Source organism: Pleuronectes platessa, chromosome 18, assembly GCF_947347685.1.
Source record: "Pleuronectes platessa chromosome 18, fPlePla1.1, whole genome shotgun sequence".
Lineage (NCBI taxonomy): Eukaryota > Metazoa > Chordata > Actinopteri > Pleuronectiformes > Pleuronectidae > Pleuronectes > Pleuronectes platessa.
In genome coordinates this window covers 5400103-5427545 of record NC_070643.1, presented here as the reverse complement: position 1 = coordinate 5427545, position 27443 = coordinate 5400103, and the positions used below count along the sequence as shown (strand labels likewise).

The following is a 27443-nucleotide window of genomic DNA, read 5'->3' as shown; positions in this document are numbered from 1 at the left end:
TGAATAGCATGTCAGCAAGGGGTAGAGATGGGCAGCAATGGGACGTCAGAATCGCTCAGCAATGACAGGCAAAGCAAATCTAAGTAATAATGCAACATATCCGCGGATGAATTTCCAATTATCAACAAACACAGCGCATGAATGATGAGCTCCTTGGGCCAATCATAAACAACTGCGGTATCCTCCTCAAACAGATCAATGCAATATGCAGGTTGTTGTAACACAGACTTGGGTGGAACAATATTCATAAAGTTTTTTCATAAACCTGTCAACTATATCTTATTTATTCCCCAAGATGGATGCAGAAACAGACTGAGGATGTTCTATTTGCTTCCTTCTTGATGTCATTCACATAAAAAAGAAAACATCTAACAGTAACCAACAGTCTGCATACCACAGTGTACAAGAGCCGCTCCATTCATGTGGGGAAACATGTGATTACGAGTCTGTGGCACCAGAGCATCAATGAGGAGGATCAATAGTGACAGATGAGCGCAGTGGAGTGACTTCTGCCTCTGAGAGGCGATGTCATGTCCACCCATCGTCAAAAAGAGTGACAGGCTGTACGGATGTCAGAGTATTATGACTCACACCTAGTGCAAATGCTTGTGGACTGTCCCGCACTCTAAACGGCGAATCCTGGGTCCAACATGATGAACACGTCACATAGAAAAGGAAAGGTTCAGGTGTGAAGTTTTAAATGCTCATATTTTGAGGAAATTTATCGTACACGACCAGAGTAGGGACGGGACGCTGAACACAGACATTTCAAAACTGTGTCAAGACTCCAAAGAGATTTAGGGGCAAGGCACTTATTTTGAAACATGACACAGGAAAGACTTGAAAGAAGCTCACAAGACGCAAGTCACGGTGTCTTAAACATGAAGATCCCGTTCCTTATGATGAGCATGATTGGCTGAAAAGACGTCTCCGTGAGAAGAGATGCGTAAACTCAGACATAGGGGTCTTTACTCACGTTCATCATCACTACATGTAACTGCACTACATGTTGATAGTTCAAAAAACTTCAAGAAGACGTGATACAGCAATTAAGATGTATGCATGTCTACATAATGTGACTAAGGTCAGAATGTTCCACTTGCCCTAATTCCATAATTACCTATTTTAAGTATGACCTCATTCAGGTTAAGGTAAAAGCAGGGTCTTATTCAGACTATTGCCTTAATCTAGGTAATATCTGAATATTGCTCTCCCTGTATATATAATCACTGCTCAACATTTCTGATTATTGCATTAAACCCACTTCTGTCCACTGCCTTTTCATGAAAAGCAGTTTTTAGACCTTCACCTTGGGCTTTGCTTGAATTGGGCCTTTTTTCTGATGTTTAAATTGGAATGATTTAGAAAATAAATAGGGTAATTTTTTAACAGAGATCACAGCTCAGTACATTAAGTTCAGCCCTCTGTCTCAGTCTAGTGTCATCAGCTTTCTCTCCCAATGGTATTTTGATTTGTGCTACTTGTAATGTGTGATGGTAAAACCATCATGGTGCCTGTTAAGGTTTTATCAAACTCTTAAGTTTTAATGGGACTTTTTCAGTTACGTCAACACATAGTCTGTTATAGGTGATTGGCAGATTGTTGCTTTAACCTTCGATTCTCTCTTGAAACAAGCCTTTTACACATCTTAGATATAAGAAAGAATCAAATCCAAATTGTAATAATTCTGTTTTGAGCGATCATATCTTAGTAGACCTCTTGAAGTAACTGAAACAAAACAGCCACTACTGATCTGTTTGCACTGCTGAGGATTGATAGTGCAGAGCCACATGTTATACCACAGCAATGCTCATTTCCAGCAGGTGAAACAGCTGTGTCACAGCATTCCCTCCTTTAGAACCACATGAAATAGTGTGAGCGGGGCGCTCAACACATTCTCACAATGAAACCAGAGGCTGGACTTGGTTGCATTTAGAAATGTCAGGTAATCTGTCTTTCAGAGATGAAAAGGCAGCCGTTGGGGATACTCTTGTTTCCTCTAAAGAAATCAATGGAGGAGGTGGTTTTATTTGATAGAAAACAGGGAAGGAGAAACAGGTTTGAACTAAAAATACATTGAGGTGTAGAAAGAGCGAGGGGGGATACATTGATTGGTTCTTAGAATGAACAAGGTAGCTAAATGGATAGTTAGCTGTACAATAAAATGCACTGAAAAGACTGAATAAAACCTGGAAAATTAAGAGGAAGTGTGACCGCGACAGAGATCTGCACCCATCGCAGTTAAGTCGCCTGTGTCTGACTGTTACAAAGGGCTGGTCGCTTGTTTATTAAATTTTTATTAATATTGAATTTATTGCGTGTCCAAATCAAACCATAATCAGTAAGGTAAAGTCCATTAATTAAATGGCTCACAAGGTACCGCATATGCGAATGGTAAATATAGGAGCCTACAGTAAAATTAGTCAGTACATGTTTAACTTGTAAACAAAACTAGACCAAAGGCTTTCTTTGCATTTTTGTCACTGGGACAAAAATAAAATCCGAGTATCCCTCCACAATCTGAACTCCACAACTATATTTTTGTGCCTTTATTCTATGTGCCCCTTAACTTGACTTTCCTTTTATTTTATTTTATTTTCTTTCCTCTCCTCTTCCTCCTATCCTAACGGAGTCTCAAAGAATGGCTATTGTGTGGTGTGGCAGGCCGGAGGAGTTTTGATATATTTCCTCAGCTCACCCAGGCCGAGGGACCGACAGCCTGGATTGTTCTGTATCCATGATAAATGCCCCATAAACAGATGCTCTAAGCCCATTAAATGTGCTAACTGCAGATGCACACCGGGCCAGGGATAAAAAGGAAGGCTAGGTAATCATAGAGTGAGCCACTGTACTCGTTTACACATAAAAGCTGTGCGGGATAAGGCCGGTGATTCCAGCCAGAGTAAGACAAATTATCCTTTCATGCTTGATCCCTTAATGTGGCCAAAAACAGTACTAGGCTACATAATGTATAGAAACTCAAAATTCATAATGGGTTAATTACCTGGTTAAAATACAATAGACATTTGTAGCAGCTAATCTCATTAAGCTACCTGAGAGGAGAAATCATTTGAAGACTCAGAGGGCAATGCTGCCTCATCATACCTTTATCACCACTTTGAGTATGATGCCGTTAACACACCTATCTCAGGCTGTCTGAACCAGCGCTGAATCTGTATATCACACACAGTGGCCCTGGAGACAGAGCGAGCTTCCCAAAAAGGTGAGTGTCGTCCGTCCCTATCACTCTGGCTTTCTACCGCCTTCAATAGGAGACCTTTAGGATGGCTGACCGGCAGCTCCATGGTAACAGAGTTGAAAAACAAGCAGATAAATCAGATCCTAGTCTACAGTGCTCCTCCAAGCGCCCATCACTCACATATATGGACAGCACCCGCTGCAAATTTAGTCCGATCTGAGCTCCGGTAGGTGGGTGGTGATGGAGGGCGTGGGATGGTTTAGTGTGTATGTATTTATGGACCAGAGGAGAAATACAAGCCTTTAGGTCTGTACATTTATTGACAGTTTTCCAGCTACATGAGGCCTGAGTGGAGCAATAAAGCTAGGCCTAAACAACATGCAAAACCATGGAGGAGATATTTCAAATAGATTGCAAAATCATTGAGCTCAGCTAAAATAAAAAAACTGCATTAAATTCTGCTGGGGTGTTCAAAACAATCTTAGGAGCATCAATATTTGACTACGATGCAACATCCAATATCAATGTTTCTATACATTATTTAAACCTTGCTTATAATGTCTGCATATGGCAACAGTGTCAGGGTTAATGCTGGGGATATATTGATATTATAGCAAACAAACTATGGCTAATAAATGGTTAGGGTACGGGAAGGAATGTAGTTTAGTAAAATTGAAATACAAAGATCAGTTTCTGGCTAAAAATCAAAGACTTTTTGAATTAGTAGTGTAAGGACAATGACAATTGTAACTGGGAAATAAAATAATTAACTGCACCAAACTGATTATGCTTTATTGAGTGTTGTCCAAAAACCATATTACTAGGTTAAACAACTGCTTAAATAATTAAAAAGAATCCTATATAGAGTTGCTTGTCTTGAGCTTATTACAGCTGACACTGAACAAAAGGTGAGGAAAACTCTGCACAGCTCACCAGTCACACTGCTCCAAATATAATATTGTCTAAAGAAACAGGCTGTGCAAGAAGCTCTTTATTTTGCCATCCCTTGGGTCAAGGGAGACTGAGCTGGATTGGATCCAGCAAATCCAGTTTGCTGAAGTCACTTGTTAGAAAAGTTAAAATCACAGACTATTGCTGGCCACAGCACAGAACAGGTAAAATGTTCTTTCCTCCATTACATTTATTGAATACTTTTTCAGTGTCTTCGCAATTAGTTTTTATTGGGGATTTACAGACAGAATTAATGACCAACGATTTAAGGAGAAGTGTAAAGCTGCTGTAAGACATGCACTACATCAACCCAATACATTTTTCTTACATTTTCCATAGAGCATGAAAAAAAGATATAAGGGCCGTCAGTGTTGATGCGTGGGAAACAAAACCCTGTGATTTCCTCAGCAGAAGTTATATCCTGCCTCCTGGATGCTCTACTTAAGAGCCACTCTTCAACTGAATGTTCTGGACATTTCCCTGTCGTGACTTGGACAATCTCCTGTTGCATTCTTCCTAAGTCAAAGGCAAATTTTAGGAGGCATTTTCCAGAGTTCATGTCAGAAAATGGCCGTGGCACGTCTGAGATTTTGCTGAGCTATGCTGGAGACAGCAAACATAGCCCTGAGCTGCTATGGCACTTTCGAAAAATGACTAGCTGGCCCAGAGGTCTGTGTAGCCAGGTTTTTATTTTCAAGTGTAGCGTCTTCACAACCAACAAAACGCTGACTCAAAGAACTTCACTTTACACAGCTTTTTCTGGAGATGAATATGATCAAATCTTAAACAAGGAGAAAAAGTACGTGGGTTTTTGTTGCTACACCTCTGCTCTTAGTCTCTATGCCAGAACACCAACTATTAATCTGCTTTCCATATAAAGATTGTTGATGGTAGAACATTGGTGACTAGACATTTTATAGAAACAGTTAAGTATTATACTCATTATCTAAACTCTCTTAGCCTTCTTATGGTCATAGAAAGATGCAGCTTATTCAACCTGTAACAAGGAAAAGGTGAAGTACACCCTGGTGAGGTCAGCATCTATCAACAGCTAAAAATACTGCACAGAATAAAGAAATCAAAAACAAAAGATGGACATGCACAACAGCCTATGGACAAGTTTGCCTTCCTTCCTTCTGTTTGCAGCCTTGACTGACATCATGCTGGAGTAAGTTGGTCTTTAGAAAGCCGAATTACCATCTCCCACAGGCCCTATCACTGCTGCGCAGGGACCTGAGCCTGCAGTTGATGTGCGCTCACAGGCAGTCCGAATTAAGCTGTTCAACTCACCAGCGAAGGTAAAAATCCCATCAGCAAATCCTTAAAAGGTCGGAGCAAAATGGAAAGCAAAATTATTATAAAGATATTGATCAGTATTGAAGAGGCTCCAGTTGATCTTAAATTATGTTTTTTTACTTTGGTCGACACAGGGCCGGTCTTTCCTACAGGCGACATAGGCGGTTGCCTAGGGCGCCACTATGAGGGGGGCGCCAAAAACTGCGCCGAGCATGCAGAGTTTTTTGCGCCCCCTTCTATATGTGGTATGGCCCAAAATATTGCGCCAGGAGTGAAGCTTGCCTAGAGCGCCAAATGTGCTAGGGCCGGCCCTGGGTCGACAGACAGAACAAGTCATCACCAGCTTCTGCATAACACTGTAGCCAGAATTGATCTGTTCTATACAAATATCCATTTCTATAAGAACTCTCCTTTGTAGTTCCCTCATCCTCCTCTACCTCTGTGGGTTGTCATCAGCAAGATCTGCTTACTCCATGTTGATACTGTCACTGTGTGTGTGGGGGGGGGAAATTGACTCATGTTCTGCACAGAGCTTCATGGCAGACTCATTGGTCAACTTGGAGAGAAACCGAGCGCCTGTCAATCAAAATGCAGTCCAGACTCTCAGGATAGTGTTTTTTACCACATGACTGTTTTGGTACAAACATTCACCTGCTTGCCAAAAGGTAAATCTACCCACATGAGGCGCTTGGTGGGTGTTAACTTTGGATCCTGCTCACAGATATGCCATATCACCAGTCACAGGTGCAGTCAGAGCGCTTGTCATTCATCTCAGACAATGCATGTATTCATTGCCATCCTCTCTCCCTCTCAGGTCAGTGCTTCTAATCATCATCACCACAACGGGACTCCAGCGCGAGGGGGATCTGGGCTGTCTGGCAGCTCCATTTGTCAAACCGGCGGCCCTCATGGCAATTGGGCACCTGACAAAAGCTTAAAGGCGTATTATTCCACGAGGCGTCCCCGGTGAGCGTTGAAAAGCCACCGCCTGTGACTGCTCCAAACGTCCATCTGTGTGTGTATATGTGTGTGTCTGTGTGTGTGTGTGCAGGGAAGAAGGAGGGGGAGAAAAAAATGCGACGGTGTGAGCCGGTTCAGAAGCGCTGTCTTATTAAATTATCTCTCCGCCTTTTACAGCAAAGCCCCCACCCTTCTCTTTCCATCTCGCTCCCAGGCTAAACATTTGTCTTTCCATTCATGGGTGAATTTGTATTCCATTGAGATGGGTTCCTGGTGGTGGACTGATGGCTGGGGAGGGGTGAAGGGGGGTGGGTTGGGCGAAGGGGGCAAAGTCCGCATTCAGGCTCGCTGTTTTCCATCTCACTGCTTGGTTACAGCACTCCACAGGCAGAGTGGCTTAAACATGGTCTGTAATTTATGCTGTTCACCACATGCAAGTATTGACCAATTATTATTCCTAACTATTTAGCATTTGCACAACATTTGTCAATAAGCTTAACGTTTATTTAATATTTACAAATATTTCTGACTCTTGGTGCATTTTTATTAAATATATTTATATATTTTTTCGTTTATTTGTCTTATTATATTTCACTGCTTGCATGTTTCAGGGATGAAAAGTGTCGGGCCACTTCCTGTCCGATAGAAACCTTGTGTTCTCCTTCAGCATCATCGCCTGCTGCGAGAGCTGCGTCTTGATTGGTCAGGTGACTGTTGGTTTAGCAACACTCCATTAAGTTGACACAGCGACTCCAATCAGGAGGTGCACCACTTTGCCTTTAATCTGTTTGACAGCTGAGGAGCTACAATCAATGGAGCTATTTACATAATGTGCAGGCTGCAAAAAAAGAAATGAAAAAAAAACAAATGATACCAACTGTTCTCACATTATAACTGCTGTGGAGGTAAGAAGGAGTCTTTCAGCGACGAGGTGGCGCTGAAGATTAAGGGATTTTGAATGAAACTTTGCATTTTTATCACAGTCTTTTCTGGACTCTACATTTCTGTACTAAACTCCTTAGGTTTATACGAATTTACAAGTTAAACTTCACACCTCGTCACACCAGGCATTCAAGCAGCAAAGCTCCCTCCGTCATGCCTCTCAATCACTACCTTATTGTGCCATTCCCTATACACACATTTTGTTTAGAGTTGTTGTATTTTTATATAGAGATATTTACTACTATATGCTGATATTTTGATCAGATCTCTTTTCTAAAAAGAACACCTGATGCATCTCATGAGACTGCCTCCTAAATAAGAATTAGTATGGCACCGAGGAGAGCACATAACAGTCCCCTGAAATTCAATCAAGCTGCACCCAATTGCATCACACTCCATCAGAGCTTGTTGGATTTTTTTTCCGTATATTATTATCTAAGAAATCCCAGAAAATGTCTAAGAAAACAACCTTTCTCACAATGTAAAAAAAAATTGAAATAAAAAATGTCCAGGATCCGCCCCCATTGATCCGGCTACGCACCGATATTTAATGGATTCTTCCTTGTGGCAAATCACATCTTTCCAATAATGTTTTTTGTAGTTCTCCCAGCAGCTTGTATATAGGGGTGCACCGATATGGACATTTTTGGCCAATACCGATACCGATGTTTAAAACAACAATCTAGCCGATAACAATATTTTGTTTTTGTTGTTATTCATTCACCCTTTTTTGGCAGGAAAATAATGAAATCATTATTTAAAAAGCACTATTTTAAATTATTTCAGCCCTTTATCACTCTTATCGTTTAATGAGCACAAAGTCAGTCAGATTTATGAAACAATCTTTAGTTTAACTAAACTTTATTTAAAGGACACATATTATGCCCATTTTACCATAAGTTGATATGGTTCCTTGGTGTCTTAATGAAATGTCTGCAACATATTTTGGTTAAGGATAATTTAAAACAGCACCCTTTTTACCCTGTCTAAAACAGGCATTCTAAATCAAACAGTTTATGTTGAGGAAATGCATTAAACACAAGGGTTGGCCTGAATGTTTTGACACTTTAACTGTTGTCATGGTTATTGATGTCCAAATCAGTATTTGACTGCTGTTTTTATTATTCCCACTAGCATCTTTAATAATAGATATAATGAGTTTAACAAATATGTCAAAGCTCTTATCCATTGTTACTAGCACCGACCTTAGGACATAGAAACGGAATTTAGAAGTATGAAGTGGAAATGACGAGTTTGATTTTTAAGTTACAGTTGTCTAGTTGTTGTAAACCCAAAAAATGGGATTGACCACAACTCTATTTGTTTTTATTACATCTCAACATGCGCACAGTGTTGAGGTGAGAGAGGGTTAACCTCCACAGGGTAACTTTAATTACTCTGCTGGTTACATTTTTTTAATCTATATCTGTTTGACGGAAAAATGTAAGCATTTGATTAAACACTCAAACTGCCATGTCCTCTTTTGAAAGAGACCAAATTCTGTCACCCTGCTGTTTAGTGTACAAAGGTAAGGAGGAAACGTGTGGTTTGAAAAGAATATCTTGTGTTGAAAATGAGAGCTGATGTCTAAAACCTAATTTAGTGCGTTTCATCCCATGGCCCCCCTGTCAACCTCCTTCTCTCTGGTTTCTCCAATTTTAAGGATGACAAGAACCTCTTATAGTTTTGGGAAGAGCAGTAAAATGTTGTCACAGATAATTAAACCAGCCAGCCAGTAACCTTCTGAAAAAACAATAGCTGAGATTCTCCGAGGCTGCAGATCTGCTGACATTTAGACTGTTTGTAAAACTGCCTACCCTTTTCAAGCACCATGAAATCCACGGTCAACGCGCACACTCTCCAGCTGCACTTCCTTTTCTTAGCATATATGACAGAATGAAATAGCAGCGTCCAGACAGGGACTTTCACTGCCAGAGCAGAAAATTGAATGAAAAGCAAAGAAACTCAGTGGAAACCTTTTAGAATTAGGCAGGGAAAGAGCAGTATATCAATCCAAAATGATATCAACAGCACTTTCAGGAGTTTTATAGCATAAATCACATTATATACCATGTATTTTTTTTTTTTAAACCTGTTTGTTACAGCTGATGATATGTAACAGCAGGCTTTATTAAAGAATTGCAGCTTGTGTGGAATTCAATATAGGCAGGAAATAATGTTAAAGCTGTCCATATATTTTACAGAAAAAGAGGAAAGGCATACAAATATCAGTGCTATTATTTATGGTAAATTTTGTGTCAATAGTTTTCTATTTATTAGCTTCTCTCATACAAATAATAATATCTGCTTTAATGTCTAACCCAATTACTGAATTGTAGCGTTTCCTCTAAGAGTGAAAAATGAGATTCTGCAGCAACAAAAGCATGTTTCACTAAACGAAAAAAAACGCACTTGCATTATTCATTTATAATTATGCAGTGTGTTTCATCATATGTGATCTCTCTTTATTGCGGCGCTGCTGTGACCATGTGGATGGTCCTTCCCGGAGGTAGAATAATTTACTAATGGCCTCCATTTGCTCCCTTTTCAATAATAATAATGAGCTTGTAAACAAACAAAAAGCCATAAAAACAACTCCATGTTCTCCATTTACTGGAACCTGTGCAATCAAATATTCATAGGTTTTCTATGGTAGCAAATTGTGAAGAGGCATCACGTTTCTCATGCCACACAATGGGCCGAGGTCAGGCAGAGATGTCAGAGCCTCTCCTCATAACTCCAGCCTGAGGCACAGTGTCTATAAGTAGACACTCGCACTGTTGACTTCTTGTAGATTCTGTGCATCCATTAAGTTACAGTATGTGTTAATGTACTCAGTGACTTTCAAAAATCTGAAAAATACTTGCGATGAAAAGTTAAATAAATAAACAGTGGAACTGTGCAATCCTTTATTTAGTTGCGGAAATTAAATAAATTTATGTTTTCTCAGATTTTTTTAGAGGAGGGAGTCCCTGTGGACATTTATAGAAGATTTAAATACATATTATTTTATATATAACATTTTTGTTTCCTATTATTATATTGTCTACATCTATACTTGCACAAATGCACCACAGCTAATTCCTTGTATGTATAAACAAATGTGTAGCCAAATGTCTCTGGTGATTGAGCAGAACTGGAGGCGATAACATTTCTCTTTGAATGAGAGTGTTTAGCAAAGCAGGGGAGCCACAGAGTGATGGTCCTCAAGGAATTTACCGTATACTTGGCAGCTGGATGTTGACACACCGCCAGTCGCACACACACGGAAACTGTACAGTAAACAAAACCGCTCAAAAGGGCGCTGGGGAGCGGCGGCTCTTAAAATGCATATTCATATCATGTGCTCAGGCACTGCGACACAGACCCAGCTCTAAACTTTTTTCTGTGGAGACCTGCTTGCATCTTCACACCACCTGGGTCAGACTCGGCTGTAGCTGAGGAGAACATACAGACCCTGCTTCAAAAATTGGGACAAGAGATACGTAAATCTCTTCAGCCCTGTTGACTTCTTTCACTATTTAAATCTTCAGAACAGTACTCTGCACTTAAACTCATAATACTCATCAAGACTACAATGAAGTGCAAAACACCAGATTTCAACAATAGTCTGCCTTTTCACATCGGCTTCACAATCATCTACACAACACACTCCACAATCGTTTTTGCATGCATAAGGAAATGAGATCACTTTCTACAACCACTCAAAACAGAAGACTGGTTCAGGAGAGTTGTAGAATTATCCATTAGATGAAAACATTAATGAAAATGTAGTTCAGCAATGGTCCTATATTGATGAAATAAAACTTGTGCACTCGGAGGGACATTTTTTTCACTGAAAAGTTGAGATTTTAATTGGAAGTTTTTACTACCATCTCCTGGAGGACTATCAGTAATAACTTAGAGAAATCATTAAAGGCATCCAAATACGATTGAAGATTGTCAACATCAGATATAGCGCTATAGTTAACCAAGCATGTTGCTCATGTTGGTTAATTGAGTTAATATCTGTTCCGATTCATGCATTCACGAACTGTAATGTTTCAGTTACGTTCATTTTGTACCGCGGCGTATCACCCAGACGCATGTCCTCCGACCTCACTCTCCCACTGCCTCACTTTACATGTTAACAAGAAACACCAACACTAATCCGCTAGTTCTTAGGACACGGACAGGACTTGAAGTTTACTTTGTGTTTCACTCGAGAGTTTATGAGACACATTGAAAAAAAGTCCAACATGTTTGTGCGCAAGCAGTTCACCTGCCACATAAACACGAGAGGACACATGAAAGATCTGATCTACGCGTGAGTGATTTAAAAATGAGAAGAGGAGCGGGGTCACTTGTTGGACGGCGTTAAATTAAGCATGTCTCAAGTGTGTGTGTCCAACTAAAAAAAACTAAAGTCATCTCCCTGTAAGAGCTGCAGGAGGTAGAATAATAATAAAAGATCTGAATTTATGCTTTTAAAAGAAGATTCCACTTGTATTGTCTTAATTTATGACTAAGCAAGTGGCAATAATCCCAACAGAACACAGAGCCTTGGCCATAATCATCATGGCAATCAAACACAAAGAGGATTTTTTGAATAGCAAGTGCTATTTATCCCTCTGAGTGTGAAGCAGAGAGCGACACTGGAATTTAAAAGCACCCGGTTGGACTAGACACAGGGGAAATACCTCAACTGTTATTGAGCTTATGATAGTCTTGGCAACCCTGATAAAGGCATCCGAATGTGCTGAGGCAAATTATCTGGCCCATAATCAGCAGAGCCTGCAGAGGCCTGAGCTGGAACTGCAGCACCATCCCCTCACAGAAATGAAGACGCATGAAAAAAACATACAACCACGGAAAAGGCCTGCGCTGAGATGGCACACATAATGTCAAATATCAGATCATAGACGGGTGCATTTAGTCCTGGGAACATTTCCTCATTCAAGGCGGAGCACATCAAACGCTGAAATAACTGGATAACAGCGAATCTGGTGAAGTATTTGCCTTGATCCCCCTCCGTATTCCTGTCTCAACACATTCTCAAATTTCCGATGCTTGATCTGCTGTTGCCGCATAATTTTTTTTTTTTAAGGCTTCTGCAAAAGCAGGGCAGCCCCAGCTGACTAATCAAAATGCTGGCAGCACCCAAAGAGAGGCCGGGAAGCTCAGAAAACAAACACCCGCAGTAAATCAAAAGTGATTTGAGAGGTTGATCACAGATGGTGCGACCGACGAGTGCTCCTACAAATGCGGCGTGTCCCCCGTGACTCACGCATTTTCCCGAGCTGCTGTCTACACCTCTCTAAAATAGCATGTATCACATTATGAATGCAAATAAAAAACATGGCTTGAGACCACTACTGGAGGTTTATGCACTAACTGACAGGTAAGGAGATGGAACTCTCAAGATTACTGGGATTGGCAGACAAACATAATCATGAGAAACTTAAAAGATGGAGCATGGAATTCAATCGAATGAAGAACACTCGCAACAACTTTATTTAAACTTTTCCTTTTGTTCCATTTACTTTGGATTATAGTGACCATTTCACTTTAAAGCCTTCGTTAAAGTATGAAAAGGGAGTGTAAACTTTCTGTATCTTATCACACACACACCACACACACACACACACACACACACACACACACACACACACACACACACACACACACACACACACACACACACACACACACACACACACACACACACACACACACACACACACACACGCACACACACACACACGTGTACTCACCCCACTGTAAAGGAGCCAGCTGTAGGTGCTCCAGGACCAGCTGGTTGAGGACTCCCTCCACGCTGGCCTCTCCACGGCGCCGCAGAGAGGGGTGGGATTGGTCAAGGACATATAGCATTTCCAGGAATAATCAACATGGGAAACTCTTCACAAACAAACACGACATTTTACTCACAACACCAAAAAATACACTGTTCTGTACTTATAAAAGAATGCTCCAGCAATGTTCCAGCACACATCAACATTTTTTTTTTTATTGATGTGTGTGCATTTGTGTGCGTGTGTAGAGCTGTTCCTAAAACAGTCACCCATCGATGTTAGTAAGGATTCAGTGTGTTGATGTTCCCTGTGTTACACAAACATTAGAAAGAGCTAAACTAAGAGCCTTCGTCACTTGAGTCATAGAGACATTAGATGGTTGTAATAGTAGTTGAACTACTATGCAAACACAAAATTGAAGCATCAGAGTGGAATAAAGAGAAAATATAGTTTATTCAGACTGAGCTATAGCCCTTATTACTCCTGTTTAATGTTGCATGTTGGTTTTTTTTTAATAAAAAAGCCACACAAATTGACTGCATCACAAATCTTTGTGTTGTGCATTCATTTAGATGCCAAAGGTGACCAATGGCGAGCGTGTTTCTGTAACCTGACTACAGCGCCAGCATTAAAACGATCGCGGGGGAGGCTATCAATGTATGAATGCGGCATCAAAACAAATATGACTGTCAGAGAGCAATTACCCAGATAATGTGTGATGATAAGGACGACGCTGATCATTTACACAGCTGACATTTGGAATAATGGGTGAGACGAGCAGCGCCCAGAGCACCCAACCTGTGTCTATTAACCTTTGAGGGAGAGTACAGTACACATGCAGAGAGGGAGAGAGAGAGGGGGGGAGGGGCATTTACAGATAAAACATACTGTGCTGAGAGGTGCTTCTGCCGTGCCGGCTGGATCATTTCCAAACCCCGAGTCTGAATCATAATAAACCACATTGCAACTGCTTTCTCTTCCTAATGAACAATTGCTTTGATCAGCCGAAGCACGGACACACGGAGCTTCTAATTCAAGGCTCCAGCAGGACTGTTGGGTAACAGGAGCACCGAGCGGCTTTGTCCATCACCGGCCTGAGCTACTGATTTTCGGCTGCATCTTACAACGTGTAAGAGTTTTCACACATGCTTTCTAACATATTCCTCACATACCAATAGGGGTGAATGAAATATTAATCACACCGTACATTCTGGCAGCAACTTGGCTACAGTAAGATGTCTCCACTGTGGGGTGGATTGCTAGGAAATAAGCGGCAGATGTTCAAGGTCCCTAGAGGATAAATTCTTAGGACTTTGCTGATCCCCTGACTTATCCTCCAACAACATAAGGTCAAAATCAAACCGTGCCTGAGACCATATTTTTGACTACAGGCTTTATAAATATATATATATATATGGACGATGAGTCTCCACTATCCAGAACTGAATCCTGCCAGCTTGTGCATTTGGAGCCAGAATCTGAGCAGTAGCAATCGGTGATGTATCTGCAGTATTGCGACGCAGCTGATACAAGCACTCGACCTATCAGGAGTCAGAATCAGTTTTAAACACCAAATAAGAAGCAAGAACTATCTGTACGATCAAATAATGGCGGAGGCATGAATAATAACTCATACAGCAGCCGGCCGGCCACCAGGGGGTGATCCAGATGCTTTGGCTTCACTGTGCATTCATGTCTTCCATATTTCTATACAGTCATTGGTTATATTACCAATAAATAAATAATACATAATAAAACAATCCAATTCCAATCAGCCACAAGGTCCACTGGGGGTTCGCTGCTACAGGAAGTTGTGAGCATATATTAACGTGACAAGGTATGCAATTACAGTGCTAATTGCATCAACATGTACCAGTATAAACCAGTATATTTCCAGAGTCTGCCACAGAGCTGAGAAATCCTAAAACATCTGTCTCTGTATGGGTGATCAACATCATTTTAAGTTTGGCACTTTTCCGTTTGTTGGATCAGAGCGCTTCCCAATAAACGAGCTTGGAGATGTCATTTTGTACATTAACGCAAAACTTCTCTGCAGAGTTTCTTTTTAAATATATATGCCACCAAAGTGTTCGATTTAGCAGACTTTTTGGTTGCTTATTTGTGATTGATGACAGCTCGTAAGCTACCTTACAGTCACATTTGATTTGTTGTAAACACACAGAGCCCATGAGCAGGCAGGAAGGCACGCAGGCCTATAGCCTTTTTCACAAATGACCTGCGGGTAAAATCCGGAGAATTGGCTCCAGAGTTTACCTACAGTTCTCCTCTCTAACGCAGCGGGAGATTCTCTACACAGACGCGTTCAAAACAGCATCGAATCCTCTGCATTATTCAGGCGAGAGGTGAAGCAGACAGAGGCAGGAAGCAACGTATTAACTCCGCTGCAGAGATCACACGATTTTCTTGACAACACACAGACACCGCTGTCTGCTCTTATCGCCACAAACTCTCTTGACATCTGTGTCGGCCTCTTGACACCACTTTGGAAAATGTTGGAAAAACAAAACTCTGCTCTGCTAGCTACAACATCTTATCATAAGTCATATTAATAATAATCAACTGTGAAGGGGATATTAGTGCTGGTTAAGACAGCGTTGAGAAATCAAATGAACTTCTTCTTCGAAAGAATCACAAACTAAGGAGTGACTTCCTCAAGGGGAGGTCATGCATATATAGCCCCCCTCCCCCCTCCTTTCTATTATTCTGCTCGGAGCCTGCACTATGGCAGTCATTTCCAATGAGGGAGTCACTACAACTAACGCTATCTACAAAACAGGAATAATACTGTAGGGACCTTATAAATTGCAAATTAAAGTGACTGTTACTTTGCTCAAGGCCAAGCGAGTGCTTCGGAGTGTGACATGCACTGTAATCAAATCTTTTTATTTCTCTTGTGTTCCGTGTTGTAAAGAGAGAATCCAGCCTGAAGCAGAAATTACACAGCACTGCTCAGATGACTGTCGACAGCCAAGTCCCTATCTACAGCCAGAGAAGTGTCTTCCTGTGCAGCAGACGATAGCATCGAGACTTAACTTGATAACATCATGTGGCAATTTTGGTGTCAGTCCATTGACCATGAATTTGGAGTTGACTCGATAGTTCTATTTTATCAAAATGAGTTTGGATCTGAAGACGAGACTTGCATCTGTGATTGAGATATGGATCCTTTGATGAAGGTTACAAGACTCCTTCCCCTTTTTGTTTTCTTTGGTCTGTTCCAGCGTCTACTGAGCAGCTACAGGATCCGTCTGCTGATAGAGAAATCTCAACAGAGTCTGACTATATTCCGTTTAGCTTCAAAAGAAACTTTAAATTCACACATTCCTATCATTCCATTTTTTTCCAAGTCAGACAAAAACTATCAAACAGGCCAATTGAGGCTGTTTGTTGTATTATTCATTTTTGCTGCAGGAGCCCGATCAAACCTGCTGCTGGGAATACATTTGTATGCAATGTTTCTTCTTTCATTCCTGCCTACATGCTGCCAAGTGCACTTGCCGATAAAACAATACACATAATGATGGGAGTGTTTACGCCTTCATAAAGAGGAAAAAATACAATGGCAACTTCAGTAGCGCTGAGATTGGATTTATCATTAATTGCACACCATGCTTCCCAACAATCTGACAGGCAGTTCTTAAATCTCTAAATATGTGCACCGGTAACTGCCAACTGATGGGCTATGAGCTAATAGAAGGTAGGATGATGCGTGATGAGGAGCGGCTAGTTTTTGGCAGGAACATGTAATGACATTCATGAACTTTACCAGAATCTTTGCTTCAGGAACCTTAATTTTGTATTTTCTCAATACCACACTGATCCTTGCTCAGGAGTTTTTCATGAATTACAACTTTTCAATGGCCCAGGGCTTTAGAGTGTGAGTCACTGACTAAACAGCCCTATTCTATAACATTCATATTGGGCATTTTCCCACCTGAAATGACTACCAGCATCAGTAACTTCAGGCGCAGTATTCAACACCAGTTTGAGTTCAGATCTTGCCGTAAACATCATATCACCTGAGTCGCCTGCAATCCTGCCAATCACTCTTGTCACCTTTTGTTGTTCAATGCGGTCTCAACTTTCTCCAATTCTTCTCCAACTATCCCAGTAAAATGGATTCTCACACTGAAATCAAACCCAACCCTGATTCATTTCGATCGCGAACACCTCTTTTGGTTGGAGACAAATTTGGTCATTGGTCCAAGGAACTTTTCGCTGCTATATAATTTAGTTCGGACAAAATTGAAAAGACTTAAGGTCCAGTTCAAACTAGGTAGGTGTGGAAGTGCCCAATGGCTCAGTAATTGCATATTGGTCTTGTTTTTAATAGGTGCATTTAAGACTGTAAAACTTGTGTGCTTTAACAAAGTAGAGTGCCTTGATTTGTTTGGGGAATTCATTCCCTCTCAAGTGCAGCAGTGATAGGACACTGCACCTAAGGAAAGTTTGTATTGTTGCAATATTCCATAACTGGTCATGTAATTTTTGATTGGTGGGCAGCATGCTCTTTTCTCCATCGGCATAGTGGTGAGTAGATAATGAGGGAATTTTATTTTTTGGTGAACTATCCGTTCAATGTCTGAGGCAGAAACTAAGGTAAACAAGTTCCAGCCTCCCCAAAGAAAACAAAAAGACCTCCCATTTCTCTTATTATTAGATTGTTCTGCTTTCATTATCCTGGTTTCCAATTTTGTTTTTTCTCCATTACGTGAATTCTTACACACACACACAAACGCCCGCACACGCATGCACACACGGACATGCACGCACACACACACTGCTTCACAGTGTCAGAGTGGCCAGTACTCCACCTTACGTTTTCCCATCTGTCACTGAAAGAGAACTAGTTCCCTGTTGGCCAGAGGGCCTCCAGATGTAGCATCCAGATGTTCTGTATCTCTGATCTGACTGAAAATATGTAAAAGATGCAACATTGATGAAATCTGTTTCACCACTCAGAACGTGTGGACATCATCACCTATGACTGTTACAGGAGACACAGTACCAAGGACACTTACCTACTAATGTGAACTTTTACCGTCTCCGTCTACTTTCCTAATCTGCAATGATATGTTCAAGCTGCTTCCTTTACTATAATCCTCCTGTACATGGAGCCACTGAAAGGATATGATGCTCCAACAGATGCCCAGCTTGCTGTTGATCTGGCAGCCCTGGGCATGCTGCCGCTCCTCCTCCAGCTGTTTGGGGTTAGTGAAGCGAGCCGTCTCCTGGTCCGGCTGTGGCAGACTCTCAAAGTCAAACTTGTCAACCTGGATGGCCATTCTGCAACAAGAGATGGGAACAGCACTTAGACACAGACACACACACACACACCGATTCTGCTTATGTAACTGCTCACTGGCCAAAAGGAAATGCCACAGTATCCGCTTTGTGACACTGGGAATGACCCTTGCATAACTGGCATTTTAAACTTTATGCACAAGTTAAGTTAATGAAGGTTGAATTCACTGACTTTCAAAGGCTCACATTAGTAAATTCAAAACTGCTGATACCGTTGTTAGAGACAACTGTAACTTTGGTGATTTTCAAGTCTCCTAAAATGTCAGTGATTTAAGTGCAATAGTATTTTTGTTGTCAATATACTGTTTGCTATTTCTCAATAAAGAGTCAAACATCTTAACAAATATGGAAAAACATTTGGTTCACCTGAGTCCAAAGACAAACATTTAAAAGAGGGAAAGGTAGCAAATTATTTATTATCAATTCAGTTACAAAAAATAACTGTAATCAGTCACTTCCAGTAGTTTGCTGCTAGATCTTCTTTAGAGGTTGAAGATCATGATGAAGTGAAGATCCTAACTAAAAACTTTTTTTTAAATAATGCAGAATCCAAACACAATGGTTTAAATCAATTTCAGTAATCCAAGCAGCAAATGTAAATATGTTTGTGTTTAATGATAACACCAAAAGGAAAACAAATGATATAAAACATATTGGACATGAACATAAATAAACACAGGTCAAGTAACACAACAACAAGAAATAGCTAATTATTTGTAGAGGTTTAGTGACTGTGGACTATGAGTATGATGACTTGTGTAGGCGATGATGCTAACACTAACACAGGGGGAGTGTGGATCGTGCTGGCAGCTGATTGTGTATTATGATTCCTCAGGACTGTCATTGCTGCTCCCTTCATCTCTGTCAGACATTTTCTTTTGTATAAAAAATGTATAACATTGATCCATTTATTTTAGACACGTTCTTTTCTCATAAATGTCGTAAATAATATAGTTTTATCGGTGTGCTCGGTGATTCACAACAGGTATTTCACTTTGCTCAATCCAAGGAGAAGGGTTGCTTCACATGAGACTATCTGTTAACTTTCTACATTTTATGCAATGCTAAAACTTTTTAGATTTAGAAGTTTATCCTTCCGGCTGAGAGTTAAGGGCAGAGGATGTTGTATCTTGTTAATCCCTATGAGTCAAATTGTGTTTTGTGAATATGGATTTTACTAATAAGATTTGATTGAACAACTTCTGAAACTTCTTTCCATGTTCTCTTTACTGTGCCTTTTAACCCCCATGAGATTTTTACTCAGGACTTTCCACTATTTCAGTCACTAAGGAAGCAGTGAAGGGGAGGACAAGCAAGTGAGTTTGCGAACTAGTTGCTAGCTTTAGCATTGGTAAGTTTGTAGAAGGTCTTTAGTTCACACATTGGATAAATATCTTTTGTAGCATGACAGTCTATTACTCTCGTAGGGGGGCATTTATATTCAGACAGAGGAGGGATGAAGAGTCGGGACAGCTTATTGGTGGTCAATGTAAATAATGCATGCTGTCTTTATATTTACTTTGCCTTGGTGAGAAAATTCACAGAATCTACTGGATTCTATCAGACTCTCTGCATTGACAGTAGCAATAATCCTTGATGGATCACGGAGGCCTAGGCTCATCGTCGTCTCCGAAATATTTCTGAGGGGAACCTTGCTCACATTTCTGCCTGATGACAAACAATGCAGGCTGATTTGTGTGGCTTGGCAGGTGATAAATTATTTATCTAGTCTGAGCAAACACCCTTAGGCCCAAGCTCCCCCCTCTGTACTGAGGGTGTTTCGAAGTTATTTATTAACAAGAGCCAGAGAGTGCGTAGCCCGAGGTTGCACCGAGTGCCACATCCAGGATTCACAGTGTAGGTGCAGCAAACTAGGCTCAGGCCATTAAAATGACCCCAAAGCCCAACTCTAATCACTTTCGCAGCGTTCAGGCCCTGCATTCGATAAAGAAAATGTCAATCGGATGTACTCTATCTCTGACAGACTTGATAAATCTATTTAGAGTTAAATGCAAATGAAGGCAGTAGATGGTGGTGTGATATCTTGATGGAAAAGAGGAGAGTAATATAGGACGAGAAGGTCAACACTTGATGCATCCTGGAAGAAACCTGACAACTGCTCTAAAACAATAAAATACCACAACACTGCTATATACCAGCAAGCATTAAAGCACTATTGTGGCTTTTTTTATTTATGTATGAGCAGCAGGAAACACTGAACAAACCAGGGACATATTACTGTTGCTGTATAAGCAAGGAGTTGTCCATTTACAAATGTAAAGTCCTTTTATTGGAAGGACATTCATGGCTCTTTGGCTTATAGATGTTTGACTATGCTCACCCGCTAGTCACTAACATTTTCTATCCACTACCACGTTCTGACGTATTTTACCCGGAGTTTTAGCTAAAAACAGCTGCGGCCTAACATGGCCCCAAGGGGGTGTGAAAGACTGAGACAAAACAGTGGCGTTTCGAGCGAAAAACCAAAACAAGCAACGCTTCTTTGAAATATGCTACAGAGGTCACATTATTGTTGATCTCCTAGGTGGGTTAACAAGCTTATTTATCAAACTCTGCTGCAAAAAGTATGTACAATTGGCTTCTTGAAGCGAAGCTGTGCAGTTCTCTTCAGCTCGACAGAGCTTTGTAGTTTCTTTTAGGTCATTGTTTCCAAATTCTGCTCACACAGTAACCCCCATTTCATGCAGCAGCAGCAGAACCGGTTCTCAGCAGTCAATCAAACCTTAGACAGCCAAAGTTAGAAGAAAATGAAACTAAAAATCCACATCTCAAGAGCTGGTGGAGATTGAGCGAGTCTGTGAAGGAGGGTTTTCTTGGCCTTAAAGTAGAATACAATCCTCCAACTTATCTAAAAACCTAAGGTCACAAAACTTGGAGATATGTATTGAATATAGACTGCACAGTGTGTTATAGACACAACAGATGAGCACTTCATAGGGGCGAGAAATAGGTCTCAGGCCTCTTACTCATGTCACAGTGGGTGATATAGCTTTGCCTCAATTGTTTAACTGGCAGAAAGACACCATCAGCATTATCTTCACACCAGGAGACCAGAGAAAAAAAAGGTCTGACCTGGAGTCAATTTTTTTCCACACACTCAACACTCTTATCATTCCCTAGAGAAATGACCCAACGTGACTGAGAGATGGGCAGCTTACTGCAAGTTACCTGGATCACCATCTCCACAAGAGACCAGCTCACTGTAAAATGGTTTATATATAAAAAGCAGCGTCTTAGACAGGAACCATGCTGACCAGTGGAAATGAGCAAATTCCTGTTTAGAGCAAGTGTTTATGTTTTTCATTCTGTTTGTTAGGCAAAAGACAGTGGAGCAATGTATTGATCAGTAGGCTCACCACGGGTTTGAGTTCTGAGGCTGCGATGGCTCCCTAGGGAGTCATTTTTCCTGAGAGAGTCGTAGAGGCAGCACAGTCAGATGGCTGCACTGGCTCCAGTGTGTTTTTTAACTCAGCTCTTAAGCGATTCATTACCACATGAACAGATATTATACCAACGTGGTACCAATCGTAAATCATCTATCTATAAATAACAAAAAGAGCTGTCTGTGACTCGCATATGTGGAGAACCATTTATCTTATGGACTTCACACTTGGTATTGGTATTTATAAACGTCGAATAAAAAGGGAGACCAACGTTCTGGGAGCTGCGATCAACGCAACTGATGTTGTTGATCACGACAACGGGCATGGTCGCGACCTTGGGAACAACAACTCTGTGCAGCAGCGGTGGAGCAGCGTTATGGTTCTGCCGACTAAGTAACGCAGACGGACTTTTATATGCTAGGGCTCAATTACTACAGTTCACTTTTACAGTTTCAGAGAGAAAACTGCAACCAGCATCATCACCGGCAAAACAAACAACCCATTCCAAACAGGTGTGCATAGAACAGGCACTGCAGTAGTCTTTATATAACGAGTGATTTGTTTCCAAATGTCTGATTGTGTCTGAATTTGATTTGCTGGTTTAACTTCACAATAACCAGCACAAAAGTTAAGTGACGGCCTGGTACCTCACCTGTCTTACATGCAGTATTGCACATTGTTACTGGCATTACACCACGGGGAACAAAAATCACTTGTGAGTCTTGGCGAGTCTAGTCACACACATGCAGACAGATCAAAGTGAGGAAGAGGAGAGAAGGCAATGCAATTAGCATTTCACAGCCTTTACAAGAAAGCAGTACACATATTAAATAATAATTAGGACTTCAAGACAAAGACGAAAGCGAAGCCCCTGGTCTTGCAGCGCCAGACTCAACTACATCTGCCTTTGAAGATTAGTGGCACAAGGCTTTTGTCACCGAGTGAAGTCCCACCTTCAAATGGACACTGCTTTTCATTCAGTCATCTTCAAAAGCACACATTAACTGCCAAGGCTAAAAATATGATGTTCCAACAATGCAAATGGCCTCTAAACTGGAAGGCAATGTCTGGCCAGGCCTGAGACTGGTTTTCTTTGGAAAAGTAATTAGTAACAGCCATAGACCAAACACTCAGAGTTTCACTTCAAATGGAAGCTAATATGAAAAAGGGAACGTCTTTGAGGAAATAAAACATTCAGCATTACAGCAGTGATGAGCAAGCACGACTTCATGTTAAACTGGTACAATACAGACTTTTCTCATTTATAACTGCATTCATTTTGTCAAATTTGAGTTGTAAGTGTGTATATTTTAGCAGCTGAATCCTAATCCTATTCGCTTCTGTGCTAAACATAAAAACCAGACTAAAAAGGAAAATAACAGACTTGCGAACAAAGAGGCCAAGAAAGGCTACAGAGCACAACAGTAGCTGTACAGAAGTCTGAGCCAATTCTGTTCTCTCACACTTGGATTTGAAAATTATGTGACATATGTTATATATCGATATAAATGTGCTCACTGCATAGTAAATACCATAGACTGTATATTGACAACACATCTCAAATTATTTTCAACGATCCATAAATTAAGCCAAAATACCCAGGGATGCTGCCATCAAGCAGTAAAGACATTATCCGGAGCAAGAAGGCAGTAGAGTGTCGGCATTAATCACGATGTTTCGCCAAGGATCAACAGAATCAAATAAGTAAGTACAATCAAATTTACAAGAAAAATTAACGGTTGAACATACATTTGTGTTATAAGAATTACCTAAAATGGGAGAAACCATCTTTGAGAAAAATTTGTTTGGTCGTTGTTCCAAAAACTAACATGGAGGTGGTGGGGTTTATGACCTATACTGCAGCCAACCACCAGGGGGGAAATTAGGAGATTTTTTGTTTTTGTACCATTGTACTAGCTGCCTTCACTGGGCAATATATTGTTATTATAATGATGCTTATTATTGATATTATTATAAAATATATATATTTTTTTAAGTAATGACAGCTCCATCACTTTCATTAAAAGATTCTCTAAGTTGTTAAATTTCGATATACATTATATAAACCTACATTTTTGAGAGTTGTAATGGAGATGTTAAGGCTGTTGAGAACAGCTAATCTGAGCCAATATATTTTTTCCTTGGTCATTTTCAAGAAAGACTAATCTAATGACTGTTTAAACCACTTTGTGATACAATGCAAATGAAAGCAGGATAATATTGAGTGTGAGTAAGTCCATGGTGGTTATCACTGCAACAAAGACCACATCTAACCCCTAAGCACTAAAAGCTCTAAAAGAGCTTTTTACTAAGGCAGGAGAGCATTAACAGGCCACTACCACTCCCACCATCTTCTTTTACCATTAATTTGACTGCAGAGTCTTTCAAGGATTAAGGCCATATCTTGAGACTAATCTAACCTATTACAAGGCTTTAATAATAACCTGTGTGTTGAGCTGGGGCCACCATGGAACGCCTCTAGGCCTAATTCCCAGTTCATTTCACCTCCCTGCCTCCCTTCAGCCCTTCACTGATAAGAGCCTGCTTGGCTTTTATTTCCCAGGATGAAAACGGAGGCGTGGGGAGATGGGAGATTGGACGGATAGATGGATGGATGCAACAATTTCACCCCAAATATCTATCTGTTCAAAGGGGTATGGTATGAATCAGCTTGCATCCAAATAAATCCACCCAAGACATGCATGGATGAGGGCAAGATCTGCAGAATAAGGGATGTAATCTGTGTTCATGCATACTGATAGATATCTCTATCTGCCTTTCAGCATATGGCAGTTTGCAGGGGGACTGGCCAAGAGTCAATTTTGTCAGATGCAAAAAAAATAATGTTTTTGTTTTCTATCCAAAATCTATTCGGAATTTTTATTACTCTCAATGAGGGTAGATTGTAGAGCGGAGTAGTGTTAAAGAGGTCTCTTATGGTTGGAGTCATAGACTTGTATGTAAAGATGGACGACATGACAGCTCCCCAAAAGTGAAGCTGTAGCATCCAGAATAGATCCTGACTCCTGCCTCCTCCATGTTAATGGAGGGATATAGTTTCCAACTTAAATATCAAAGTCACTTTTTGATATACATCTTAAACTGACTCTTGACTGATCAGGCACGTGTATCAACAAACCCATTATAATTTTACTCCATCCTCGCATCCCCTAGCCTGACGTTGTCAGACTCACAATTCTAGTCAGAATGTGAGTCTGAGACCGCTCCATTGGGCTGTGATTATGGGGCGTGTTTCAACTGACCAGGAAGTAAAATTCTTCTTCGCTCCATTGGATGGACCTACAACCAATCAGAGCAACGTAGTATGTGACGTATGCTAAGCAACGCATTGTGAGTTATTTACTAACGCCGGGTTCACACCGGACGCTTCAGCGCAGCGCCAAGCCTTAAATAACAGCTGGCTCCCATCCACTCCCATGTTAAAACTTTGTGCCGGTCACACCGGAGGCTGAAGCACCGCGAGGCAGCCTTGACGCAGCGCGGTGCTTCAGCCTCCGGTGTGACTGGCACAAAGCCGTGCAGCGATCTACTGGATCAACGGGTGATATTATTAGCGCTGCCCGGCGGTTCAGCGTCGCTTCAGCGTCCGTTGTGAACAGCCAAGCGCCGGGGCGATAGGGATTAGCGTGGTGCTTTGGCGTCGCCTCCACGTTCTGTGTTCCTCTTTCAAAATGAATGCGCTGTCGATGTCTTCTAAAACAGACTCAATGGCAGCATCTACACATCTCAGCTCGCCAGCGGCAGGCATGTTTGTTGAAAACGAATTCAACCCAAGGGCACTTTGATGACGTGGTTGATTACGTTACCGTTGATCATCTGTCAATCATCGTATAAAGCCCGCCCTGACAATCTGATTGGCCCGGTCGGGCATAATTTTTTCCCAACGGAGCGACTCCAGACCGAACTGCCCGACCAAAAATGTTGTGGGCGGGGCTAAGTTCGTCTGGCATCCAGGCTACGCATCCCCCCCATTGCGCAGAAAGACCCAAAATTAATCATTGCAAAATTCTGGCATTCATATCCATGGTATTTTAGCTTCATCTGAGGATAGTGGGAGGCAGTGGAAACACATTATTCATCTTTATATAGTCCATGATATACGTTTGATAAGATAGGAACTATTTGAGTTTATATTATTTTGATAGGTTAAACTTAACAGTGAGGAGAAATAAAGTTAAACTAGTCATTGTGGTTGGATTAAATATTCAACACCTGTCACAATCGACATCTCTTGTGAAATCTATTTCAAAGAAATATTTTGACTTGCATTATAATCGTGAAGATCACTGCAGCCTGGACTGCATTCACTGGCAGCATTTTTTTTATTTCTTCAATCTAGAAGGTTTCTCCTCAATTGCTGCACTCGTGATGGACGGGTGGGCACAGGAAAGTGGAATCTGAGTCCTGTGTGCCATGTCAGGAGATGGAAACTCTCCTGAACTAAACTTTCTAAACTTTTGGTTAAAGTTTAGAAAATATATAAGTTTTGGGTAAAGATATACTCGGTGTAATGCCACAAGCCAGCCCTTAATCTTCACTTAGATTAACAAAGTGTTAATGTTCACAGGAGAAGATAATAAAGGGAAGTAAAACTTATTTTAAAACGTCTGTTTATTAAATACGACAAAGTGGCTCACCACTGAACCAAACAAAGAAGATGGTTAAATATTGGCAGTAGTTTTAGCACTGAGAACTGCGACTTCTGACACTATATTGCTAATAACCACCATCCTGCAGGAAGCTGGGGCAGCGAAGCCTTTTTCTAATGGCAGTCACAACACTGGCTTAGGATGAGCCGGTCACAGTGAAATGACCCCTTCCAAATTAAAATTCTGTGTTGCATCAGAGCAGGAGTACATGATAATCACATTAAAGCATATGGAGGTGTTTTTAATCCAACCACTGCCAGGCTGTGGATCATTTCAACTGTGAGGTTTACCAGCTCTGCCGTGGACACAAAATAACAGCCTGTTCAAACAGCCCAGAGCTGTGAAGACACAAGAAATTTGACCTTGTACAATGTTTTACTATTTATCCAGATTATTAGAAGATACAAAAATGAATCTGACGATAGTGAAGCTTTATCCTTTTTTCTGTAGCTGTTGCATTACAGCAGCAAATATACTGCTGCTGAGTGTCTGAGCGAGATCTTCATACGGTTTTACTGTGATCTGTGCTGGTTATCTCTGGTGTGCGACTGTGAGCGTGCTGCGAGCAATGTGTGCAGTTTGAATTATACCCTGCACAGCCTGCTACACAACAACAAATTATTTGCAATCAATATTTTATCAGAGCCCTTTCACACCTTTATTTTTTTTAACAGCAAGTGTTTGTGCGATGTCACCGGGGAGAAGCTGAGAGCAGAGAACATAGCGAGGGTGTGTGTGTGTGCTTTTGCAAGCTCGCTTTTCGCAAGGAAGTTTATTTTTAGCTCACGTGCGAGAGCTTAAGGGCGGAGATCCATGGAGGCTCGTGCAGAGGCAAGCGAGAGCAACAGTCTATTTTTAGACTGCGGCTGACTCTGTAACCCTTTGTTTGCAGCGGCTACAGAGG

At 41.0% G+C, this 27443-nt stretch overlaps 1 protein-coding gene across 2 annotated transcripts in view; it reads right to left on the bottom strand.

The window, feature by feature from the left end:
- Positions 1 to 27443, bottom strand: part of trappc9 (trafficking protein particle complex subunit 9) — a 255348-nt gene that overhangs the window by 48840 nt on the left and 179065 nt on the right. For both annotated transcript variants that reach the window (XM_053446475.1, XM_053446476.1), the window contains 2 exons: positions 18295 to 18447; positions 13102 to 13193 (listed from right to left, as the gene is read on the bottom strand). In XM_053446475.1, coding sequence (XP_053302450.1) covers positions 13102 to 13193; positions 18295 to 18447 — 245 coding nt within the window. The remainder of the gene's footprint in view (positions 1 to 13101; positions 13194 to 18294; positions 18448 to 27443) is intronic.